An 11,802-nucleotide genomic window follows, 5' to 3' on the forward strand; every position below is an offset into this window, starting at 1 on the left:
GCTGTCAAGTTAGCAATGCTGGAACTGATTTGTGTGTGTGTGTGTGTGTGTGTGCGTGCATTCCGACCGCGATCACTTCAACTGTGACTGCGCTGTCAAGTTAGCAATGCTGGAACTGATTTGTGTGTGTGTGTGTGTGTGTGTGTGTGTGCGTGCATTCCGACCGCGATCACTTCAACTGTTTCTTTATACCAGCAGAAACAACTTTAAACACTGTCATTTATTGTCTTATTAATAATGCATCACTGTATGAAGGTCTACTTGTATTTGTGTAGACTCACAATGAAAACAAAACATTGTGCTTTTGTAAAATAAAAGAAAACAAGTCAAGTCAAGTTGAGCTTTATTGTCATTCTGCTACATGTGTGGACATATAGTGGAACGAAATGTCGTGTCTCGCAGGACCACGGTGCTACATACTAGTTAAACATAAGATAAACATACAACAATGCAAATATAGGAAAAACAATAGAGCTATACAACAGTTTAACCATCTGACTATACATATACTATAAATACTTTAACTACTATACCTAGTTCACTACACATACACAAACTGAGACGGTACAAGAACTTTACATAAAAAATGAAATTGTGCAGAAAATATATATTTTGTACATTAAATTGTTCAGAAGAGAGATTTTGTGGGAAGCAGCGCATAGTGCAAAATATTTAGTAGTGCAATGCTCAAGTAAACATTATTTTGTAGTGCAATATTCAAGTAAATATATTATCTTATTGAGTCTTTGTAGCAGGGAGTGTTTATAGAAAGTGTCTAGTGTGCATATAGTGGGACAAGTGCGTTACTACAGGTGGTTTGTATAGCCCACTCACCTGTGTGTAGCACACTCAGAATTGCACTTAGGAAACTTGTCAATAGTTAGTTATGAGTTGGGGGGCTGAGGTGTTCATGATTTCAGAGGGGGGGTCAGGGAGATTGGAGTTAAGAGCTCTCACAGCCTGGGGAAAGAAGCTGTTGAGCAATCTGACAGAACGAGCTTTGATACTCCGGTAACTTTTTCCTGATGGCAGGAGCTGGAAGAGGTTGTGGGAGGGCTGGGTGGGGTCCTTCACGATGCTGGAGGCCTTGCTGGAGCATCATGCAAAGAAAATGTACAGGATGGAGGGAAGAGGGGCAACGATGATCTTTGCAGCAGTGTTCACTGTCCGTTGTAGTGTCTTGCGGTCAGCAGCACTGCAGTTCCCATACCAGACAGTGATGCAGCTGGTCAGCACACTCTCAATGGTGCCCCTGTAAAAGGTGGTGAGGATGGGTGGAGGGAGACTTGCCCTTTTCAGCCGACGGAGAAATTTGGTACTGGGATTATGGAGGTGGGGACACGTGGGGACGACTGCCTGGCTCAGCGAGGTGTTGAAGATGTCTGTTAGGACATCCGTCAACTGTGCAGCACAGTCTCTCAGTACACGTCCAGGTATGTTGTCAGGGCCCGCAGCCTTTCGTGGGTTAATCCTGGATAGGGTCTTCCTTACATCGGCTGGGGAGAGACAGAGTACCTGGTCGTTTGGAGATGTGGGTAGTTTCTCTGCAGGTGTGTCGTCCTGTATCTCAAATCGTGAGTAGAAGCAGTTGAGTGCCTCTGGTAGGGATGTGTCATCATCACTGGCCTGTGGCGGGGCCTTGTAGTCAGCGATGGTCTGAATGGCTTGCCACAGGGTCCGAGTGTCTTTACTGTCACTGAAGTTGTTGTTGATTTTTTGAGCATACTGATGTTTTGCCTTCTTGATGCCATGAGACAGATTGGCTCTTGCTGTTTTGAGGGCTGCTTTATCTTCTGATTTGAATGCTTCATCTCTGGTCTTTAGCAGCCCACAAACCTCTGCTGTCATCCATGGCTTTTGAATGGCACGTGTGGTGATGGTCTTGGTGACTGTCTCATCATCTATGCACTTTTTGATGTAAGCAGTCACAGTTTCAGTGTACTCCTGCAGGTCTGTGTGGTTGTTGTTGGTGGCTGCCTCTTTAAACATGTTCCAGTCTGTGTCCTGGAAGCAGTCCTGCAGTGCTGAGGTGGCATTGTCTGGCCATACTGTGATCTGCTTTTAAACTGGTTTGGCAAGTTTGAGAAGTGGTCTGTATGCTGGGATTAGCATAACAGAGATGTGGTCCGAGTACCCGAGGTGGGGGCGGGGTTCAGCTTTGTATGCGTTTTTCTCTGTTGTATAAACAAAGTCCAGTGTGTTGTTTCCCCTTGTTGCAAAGTGCACATGTTGGTAGAACTTTGGCAAAACTGTCTTTAGGTTTGCGTGGTTGAAGTCACTGGCTATGATGAAAAAGCCATCAGGGTTACTTGTTTGTTGTTCGCTGATGGCGCTGTACAGTTCACGAGGCGCGTCCTTAGCGTTTGCACACGGAGCAATGTAAACCGCGATGTTTAATGTAAAACAAATAGGATGTCGCTTTCTGCCATTTGAATTTCGTTTCTGTGAACAAATTAAGCCTGTCACAAAAATGAACTGAAACTCAGCATATATGTGACCCTGGACCACAAAACCACAGTCTTAAGTTGCTGGGGTATATTTGTAGCAATAGCCAAAAATACATTGTATGGGTCAAAATTATTGATTTTTCATTATATTATTTATTATTTCAAAATTATTGATTTTTTTATATTTAATATTTTCACATCTTGGTGGAAAAAAATTGTAATTTGAACTGTCTGTTCAAAATGAATGAAAAGAAACCTAGGATAGTAGATTTGTTGTTTTTTCCTGTTGTACCGAAATCGATCGAACCGTGACCCCCGAACCGAGGTACATACCGAATCTGTGCACAGTTACATCCCTGCTAATCAAACAAGTACATGTTCAGCTAATTCTCAACCTCTAATTAGCATAGTAGAATAATCATGGCTGATAGTAAGACATGCAAACATAAAAGAAAACCAAACTGGACACAAGAACAGCTGTTACTTGTTACCCTCGTCGTCACAGTTGTAAACACGACGGCTTTCTTCTTTCGTGAGGGGGTTTGGCGTCACTCTTTGTTTCCAGGCGGAACATTAAAGAACGCGACACACACGTGTCCCGGAAATCCTGTATAATCTAACCAATCCGACGATGACTTCGAAACTCCTGAAGTGTTTCCACTTTTGTGTGCCATATGCATCAGACGCTTAGCCAACGGTCCATGGGCATGACGTCTGAGGCTGAGACTACTTTTTACCCAGCTGGTTAATGAAAACAAGGATATAATCAAAGGAAAATTTGGAGTTGGGATAACCTCCAAAACAAACCAAAAAAAAGATGCACGTGAAGACATTAGGGGTGCAACGGATCGTAGATGATCCGTGATCCGTACGGACCAGTCCCCACAGTTCGGGACGCATGTGATTCGCGGATTAACTGTTATATTCAACCAGTATAGACTGAAATTTATCATTTGCACGTTTACCAATTTACACATTCAAGCAATTTCAGACCATTCAGATGAAGGAGAAATCGAATCGGGACTCGCGCGCCGTTTTCTGCGCTCACCCGAAGTATTATAAATATTATAAAACTAATAATTATAATATGACCGGTGTGGTGAACCATGGAACTCATATTTAAACATGGTCTCCATGCTATAGACACATGCTGAATACACATATCTATCCTTACAAGTACAATTTTGGCTGTATTATTTGTGTCCCCTTCAAAAATTGCTCTTGAGAAATGTTATGTATATTGTCCCCCCCCCCCTACTGTCAGATGAAATTTATGCCCCTGGCACAAATCCGATTTTTTTCAAATCAGGCCCAGGCCACTTTCATATGTGGTCCTAAATCGGATACATATCTGATGTTTTGCAATGCGACTTCAGTCTGAAAGGCCATGTCGCATTTCATGCGATTTTTACTTCATTGAAATGCGACATCATAATTCTGCGCTGGAGGAAATCGTGCTCTCCTTCTTCTTAATATTCTTCATCTTATCACTTCGTTATTTAGGCTCCGATTGCACATTAACTTAAAAATTGCTAAACACACGCTAACACGAGCAGCATCCATTTTTATTTCCGCAAACACAGCGCTCTGCGTCTGACGTCACGTCTTGTTCTGCGCATGCGGGTCAATTCAGGGCCGTATACGGTTCACACATGAGACTGATGGCAGTTTCATTTAAATGACAATGTGAACAACAGCACAAACAAATCGGATTTCAACAAAAAATCCAATCTGAGTATTAAGACCTGCAGTGTGAACTAAGTCTAGGTGTCCTCTTCACTGCTAACCTTTCACAGATTTAGGAGCTAGTTTTAGCGGTAAAATGCTTTGTGAAATACTCTTAGAGCTAAAATTTAGGACTTGGGTGAAGTTGGTTTTATATTGGCACATTCAGACTTCAGCATTCAATTACTTTGTTAATCACACTACATTGGACATTCAGCAGACATTCACAAGTAAATATGACATTAAAACAATACTTGCCCATTTTGATCGATTGTGAACAAATGTAATAGCTTGACAATGATGTCACTGATTAGAATTTGCAAAAAATAACTTTATTGCACATATAATTAGAAAGTTATTGAACGCGGGAATGTGTGAATGTTGTGAATGTGCGAATATAAAGCCAACTTTATCCAAGGTTAATTTAGGAGTCCTACAGTTAGCATGAAACTACAAGATGATGAACCCTAATTTGGTGCTGTTTGGAGCCATTTTTCTTAAGAGCGTACAACAGTTTTATTTGTTTTTATAGTATTTTTTTATACTACTTGCATTTTAAAGTGATGAAAAGTCCAGATTTAAGGCTGTTCAACTCAGCAGTTTGTTTTCACAGACATTCACAGCACATTTTGTTGCCATTGCAACAATACTTCATTTAAACTCTTTGCCATTGCTTTGCAGGGGTCATCTAACAAGCATTTAAATTAAATAACTGACAGCACGCTGTTGAAGAAACGATGAAGGAAAGCTGGAATGAAAACAGTCTCTTTTCAGATTCGGAGGTAAACAGCACGCGATGAAATCGAAAGTAAAACAGCCTCTGGAGAAAACTCACACATAAATAAGCTTCGTTCTGTTTTACAAATATCTGTGATTAGTTAAGATATTCATTTCAATCAAAGTCAGTCTGAAAGTCTTACCTGCTGTCTCTGGTGAGGCGCTTGATGAAGACATGGTTCAGATGTATCCGGTATTTCACTGAGCATTATGAAGCTGCAGACTCGGAGCCTGCTGCATCCACAGTCCCGCACCCAGAGTCCCGCATTTTCAGACCCCTCGTTTTTCGAGACAGCGCCTCCTATCAAATTGGATCGGAAAAACACATGGATAAACACGTGAATAACCGAAACGTGAGTATCGTCAATCTTAAAATGATTTCGTCAAAATTATTTCTTTTTTAATCAAACTACTTTAAAGCTCATCGATACACCAACATATGAACAGTCTATTTAATATTTGTAATGATAGTTTGTAACAAAATTTGAGCCGTTAATGTATGTTTTTTCGCCTTTTTCCCCCGAAAATATTTTGATAGCTAACGTTAACCTTGGACTTTTTGTAGACAAGCCATTGTAAAAAAAATATTAAAATTAGTTGACATTAAAGTAGACCAATTAAATACATTAAGTGTGTTAATATCAAAGAATTTCATCATTAATTATTTAATCAGATTTACCTTTTTGAATTACCGGACCCTTTCTCCTAAAACTATAAATTGAACAAATTAATGCCGAAGTAATTATTTTACTTTATATAATTTATGTAGACTACTTAAATTAGTTCTTATAAAACGTAAGTATTAAAATGGATCAATATTAATTTAACTGTGAAGACGAAAATAAAGTCACTAACACAATTCTTTCTTCCTTTTTTCTTTGCTTTCTCCTGTTTACAGCAAGATGACAGTGATTAAGGCGATCGTTAAATAAAGTACAGAATTGTTTATTATTGGTGTTTTGTCTATTATTTGAGTTTTGCTTCACATTCAAAATATCAAAAAACAGGTTTTGTAATGTTAGCATGGTGTAATGTTAATTAGACCATTATATGTTGAACTGAAAGAAAAAATGGAATTTGAAACATTGTACAAAAACAAACATTGTAGCAATATAATATCACATAATATTTTTCAGAAGATAGTTCAATCTGTATGTGTATCCGTTACATCAATAATTTCCTTTCAATTACACCCACGCTCAAAAAATAAATACTGGGTAATTAGTTAGTTTGAGAACACAATGATTTTTTTTTTTGCCACATGCATTAAGCAGGGAACGCAAATATTTATTTGGATAACTTTAAATAAAAAGAGACCGTAATACTGCATTCTAATGTTTTCAATGGCATCTGGGTGCGGTTGGATAAGGGTGTTATACGATCTTCCGAACAGCAGGAGGCGCTGTCTCGAAAAACGAGGGGTCTGAGAATGCGGGACTCTGGGTGCGGGACTGTGGATGCAGCAGGCTCCGAGTCTGCAGCTTCATAATGTTGATTTCACTTAGGTCAAGCCAGCCGCGCTTTTTCTTTCTTTTTTTTTCTTTTTTTTTTTTTTTTTTTGTGTTGCGCGTCTAATCGCGCACTTACGGTATGGGTGCTGGAGCTGTCAAAATGGATGTAAAGAAGCCGTCATAACGGCGTTTCCTTTATACTTTTGCTGATATTTTTAATAGATTGCTGTTCACGGTGACCCAAAATATGCCTACATTAAACTTAATTTAACCCTAAAAAGACCATAAAGCGACATCAGCATATGTATTTATTGCTATTTTATAATTTTATATAATGACATAAATAATACAATTTCAGGATTTTTAATGACTTGAACATTGCATTAATGTTTGTGAATACATTATTTTTTTGTACATTAATATTTGTATTGTACATGTATTAATATACATCATTTATCAATGTTACTATATATATATATGGGCGTTTCTTCAACTAGGGGCACTTTTAGCCTTGTGAAATTGAATAAAAAAACTTGTTCAAAAGTCACGTAACACAGTCTCATAAATTTAAATAATTTGTCTAGTTTTAAGGTCTATAAGAGGACAAACTTAGATTACAAGAGAAATTGTTAATATTTTACATTGTTCCGACCTGCAATGAACAAATGTCATTTCCACCACATCCAAATATACAGCTGTTATTTAAAAATAGAATAACTTATGCCACTCAAGAATTTTTCTGACTAGTTTTACCAGTTTTTCCACAACGTACAATAATTATACATTTGTCAATGAGATAAATTAACTGCCCTAAGGACCAAATTCTGAACTGTACACCTGTCACACTCTGAAATTTAACATTGGTTTGGGTAAGAGCTTATTAGAAAATAAATAACTTGAATTTTTTTATTAAGTAGCGCATTATCTCATAAATTGTGGATACATTTTCAATATTTTTAAAAAATGTGGGGTGATGGAAATGACAATGAATTAACGTGAATGTAGAGAAACAGCAGAAATATATATCAGAAAAAAATCTTAAACTCATCACACTCACTAAAAGCTAAACTAAAAAATACTAACTACATGTACACAAAAATTGAGCAAGCCCATCATGTAGTCACACACAGACATCAAGATTTTGCGCATGAATCACAACAACGGTGACAATCAAAACAAACAAACAAAAAAAATCAGGAATTAAGGATGAGTTTGTTCTATGAAGCCACCCATCATGCATTGCAGCATGAAGCTTTTTTGTTTGCTTTGATTATCACCGTTGTTGTGATTCATGTGCAAAATCTTGATCTCTGTATGTGACCACGATGCATTTCCACAAAGACACAATCACAGCGTCCAATGAAAAGCAAACACAAGAACTGCGAGGACTAAGATTTTACCAGTAGCGGAGTTATAAGTGTGCAATACACAGGCTTGGTCCTGTAGTCGGTGTTACAGAGCATTTTTATAGAAATAAAATCAATTCAGTCCAGCTGGACATTAGGCTTGCCGCTTGCTGCTATAGACGGTGTTGGTGGTGATACCGGTGTTATGCCGCAACACCGGTAACATCAATTGTCCACTGCGGCACCGTCCCCCACCGTCGTTTTTATTTTTTTATTATTTTTATTTTTTTTATAGTAATACAATTATTTTAGTTCAGTTAGAGGACACTACAATTAAAACTGAACGTGGCTGCTCAATGCAGCACACCGAAAGAACGTCAGTCACGCATCACAGATCAGATTTAATTTATCACGTGAGGAGAGTGAGTCGAGCTGACTGACAAGAAGTGTGAGGTGAGACAGACAAGACGATGGCAGAAGAGTTTCAAAGTGAAATGTAAAAGCGTCTGTTTAAAAAAAAAAATATTTTGGATTTTGAAAAACCTGTTGATTTCTGCCATTAATCTACGTGATAATAGACGTTTTTTTTAAAAAAAAACATTCGTTTCTCATTTATTTGGTTCCACAGTATTTGCTGATTTTTATTTTATTTAAACTGTTTTTTTGTTTCATTATTTTGCATCAAGGTGTTAGGCGTCAGTGCCTCCAAACATTCTTATTCGTTTTGCTTCTACATTTCATAATTATTTGTTCCTCATTCTTTACTGATTTTTAGTTTTGTATACCTATTTAAACTTTGTGTAAGCTATTTGTTATTTTATATTAGGCATATCATGGTTTATTTTTATTCATTTTTTTTTTGTAAAAGTTATATGTTCTATGTTGTATTTTGTTGTTGCTTGAATTGAATTGAATTCAAGCAACTGATGCCGAATTGCTGCTAATTTAAAAGTGAAAGTTAAATGCGCACAATGCTTTTATAAGCTATTTAAGCAAAGGAAAGTGAAGGAAAGAGGGAAAACAAACAAACTAAAGACGAACAACTGCTTGATACAGAACCGCCAATTTAAAAGTGAAAGTAAAATGTGCACGGTGCTTTTTCAAACTAGGCTATTTAAAATTGAAGGAAAGTGAGGGAAAGAGAGAAAACTCAAGCGAACTAAAAGCAAACAACTGCTTGACACCGAATTGCGCTAATTTGAAAGTGAAAGTAAAACGCTCACGGATTTATTTAAAACTGAAGGAAAGCGAGGAAAAGAGGGAAAGCTCAAGGCATGAGGATTTTTGTTAATAAACGTTTCATTTCGTTTAAAATAACTGAGTTGGTCTTTATTGTTGCTGTGTTTTCATTAAAAAAAATAATGATGAACCACAAACTAAGCATTCGTTTTAAATAAGGGAAACCTTATTTATTTAGGTTACAACGCAAGTAGGCTAGGCTATGTCTTCTTCAATTTGTTAATAAGAGTTGCATGTTTAATAAATGCGAATTTGCCATTGTACTTTATGACTGATCTGTTTTAATAATAATGAACTACAAACGATCGTTTTAAAAGGGAAATCCATTTTATTTGCGTTACAAAATTTTATACACAAAATTGTAATTTTGTTAATAAAATTTCAGTTTAATATTATTTTAATATTCTTCAGTTTAATTAAAAGTGAATTTCTTAATGATACTATTTTATTGTGGGCCTATATGTTTTTATTAATAATAATAATAATAATAATAATAATAATGAGCCACAAAGGGAAAATATCAGCGAATCAGAAATGCATTTTTGCGCCATGTTGACTGGTGTATTTTTAAATCTTCAATGACGTCACGCGACAATTGCTGTCATTGATATAGCCCTAAGCTCCCCCATGATTTTGAACTGAACTAATGATATTCAAATTAATAAAATTAATAAAATTAGTTTTATTTCTTTTTTTGTTACAAAATTTTAATTTCATTATTTTTAACACCGCACCCCCACCCCATTTTTTCTTTAGCTCCGAGCCAGGGGGTGCTGCAGGCCCCTACTTCCCGCGGTACTGATTTAGTCCAGAAACAGTATAAATTAAGTCTGAATGAACCTTAAATGATGATAAAAATATGTCCACTAACCACATTTGAACTAGTTTTCAACCTTGTATGGCGGTTCACTGAACGTCTATATCGGACGCTCAGAACACGTCAAAAAAAGACATCATAAAAACTTTCATTCTGGCTCCTCAGTGGACGTCTTTTCAACGTCTGCAAAGACTTCAAAAATACGTCTTTTGGACGTAAATTTGCCCAGTGGGTTTACACTACTGTATGTTTGATATTGATTGAAAGAGAGTGGATCGAATTCACAGTTACACTTTTACTAGCGGTCTGACTTGCACAGAGAAATATATAATACATTTTGAGCAACTTGACATTAGCAACTGATAATGTAGGAAACCGCAGACAAATGTACATAATCAGTTGCATGAATGTACCAAAGCAATCCCAACTTCCCAGCCAGCAAACTTATGTGGGGCCCAGATGGGTGGCACCTGGGCTATCTAACTGGGCCCCAGCCAGTTTTGTCCGCGGTTTCCATGAGGGCCCCACATGGGTCAGCCCAGATGAAACAATGAAATGAACTCTGCTCAGTATGCATACTACAGAGTGCTAAAAATAAGACTGAAGCAGCACTGCAGTTCATTTCATAATTAAGTGATTAAACTAGTACTGATTGAGCATTAGTGACGAACACCTGCTTAAGAAAAAAGAGACGAGCAGAAACACAACAACTACTATTGACTTCCAGCCACAGCCTGCAAAACAACTGCAAATAAAAGACATTAAATCTCTGAAGATCTCAGCAGAGGAGGATTACACAACTCCACAAACAGCATCACCAGCTTCACTCATTACTAACCAGACTGATGTTATTTCTGTCAGATTGTCTAGAGAAGCTCTTATTGAGAAATACAGAGGTTCAGATGTTGATGTTTTATTGAAAGTAAGAGTTTGGTTTGAAGTCACCATTATGGTGAAAAACGTTTTCTTTAATAGACCTCTTGACTCTTATGCTACTCTACATGCTTGTTTTCTTTGCCACAATGTATTTAGAGAACATGTTGTGTGCAAAGACAGTTAGACTCAAAGATTATCAGCTGATAATAGTTGTTCATTGATAGTAGTATAGATTTTAACATTATAAAGCAGTCTTTCTCATTGAGCTCATCACTGTTTGGAAATGGCTTATGATCAACAGGTTAAATTTTCAAATTACTAATCCTAAAACAAAAAAACTAAATTCTGAATTTGGGTATGTAACTGTCAACTCTTTCAGACACACAGACATCAAGAATCAGTGTACGAATCTCAACAACGGTGACGCAATTCATGCTGTAATGCATGCTGGGAACCATGGTTGACTTTTGTGTGCTGCACCCAGAATGCATTGCAGCATGTTGTTGAGATTCATACACTGATTCTTGATGTCTGTGTGTTTGTGAGGCAGGAGCTCAAAGCATTTTGTGAAAAATATATTTTAATGTTCTTCTGCATTGTTGAATGTGTACATTTACACTCAGATGTCAAGTGTTATTAATGTGAAGTTATTATCACATCATATGTACCATCAGAAATCAGTCTCTAGAATCAGACCGTTACTTGATGATTATATCTTCATCATCACAGTTTTTCTTGCTTGTCTTGCCATACAAACACAGCTAAAGCAGCCAGAGAAAAACTAGTGTTAAAACATTAAGGGCCAACCACCCAACTAAAACAAACGTTATTCTCCATAATGGTGACAAATATACTTTTCAATAAAACCAACATCTGTACCTCTGTAATTCTCAAAAACTTTTGTAGAAGTCTGACAGAAATAAAGTCAGTCTGGTTAGTAATGAGTGAAGCTGGTGATGCTGTTTGTGGAGTTGTTTAATCCTCCTCTGCTGAGATCTTCAGAGATTTAATGTATTTTATTTGCAGTTGTTTTGCAGGCTGTGGCTGGAAGTCAATAGTAGTTGTTGTGTTTCTGCTCGTCTCTTTTTTCTTAAGCAGGTGTTCGTCACTAATGCTCAATCAGT

General features: G+C 37.2%; 1 protein-coding gene across 3 annotated transcripts in view; it reads right to left on the reverse strand.

Moving 5' to 3' along the window:
* The window catches only part of LOC131529672 (GTPase IMAP family member 8-like), a 28,077-nt gene extending 22,600 nt beyond the window's left edge, over positions 1-5,477 (reverse strand). Inside the window, exon 1 of one of the 3 annotated variants that reach the window (XM_058759486.1) lies at positions 5,093-5,477. In XM_058759486.1, the coding sequence (XP_058615469.1) occupies positions 5,093-5,126 (34 nt within the window). In that variant the 5' untranslated portion in view covers positions 5,127-5,477. The remainder of the gene's footprint in view (positions 1-5,092) is intronic. The other 2 variants (XM_058759484.1, XM_058759485.1) reach the window with 2 other exon arrangements.
* Positions 5,478-11,802: the final 6,325 nt, after the last annotated feature.

Source organism: Onychostoma macrolepis, chromosome 22 (assembly GCF_012432095.1).
Source record: "Onychostoma macrolepis isolate SWU-2019 chromosome 22, ASM1243209v1, whole genome shotgun sequence".
Taxonomy (NCBI): Eukaryota; Metazoa; Chordata; class Actinopteri; order Cypriniformes; family Cyprinidae; genus Onychostoma; species Onychostoma macrolepis.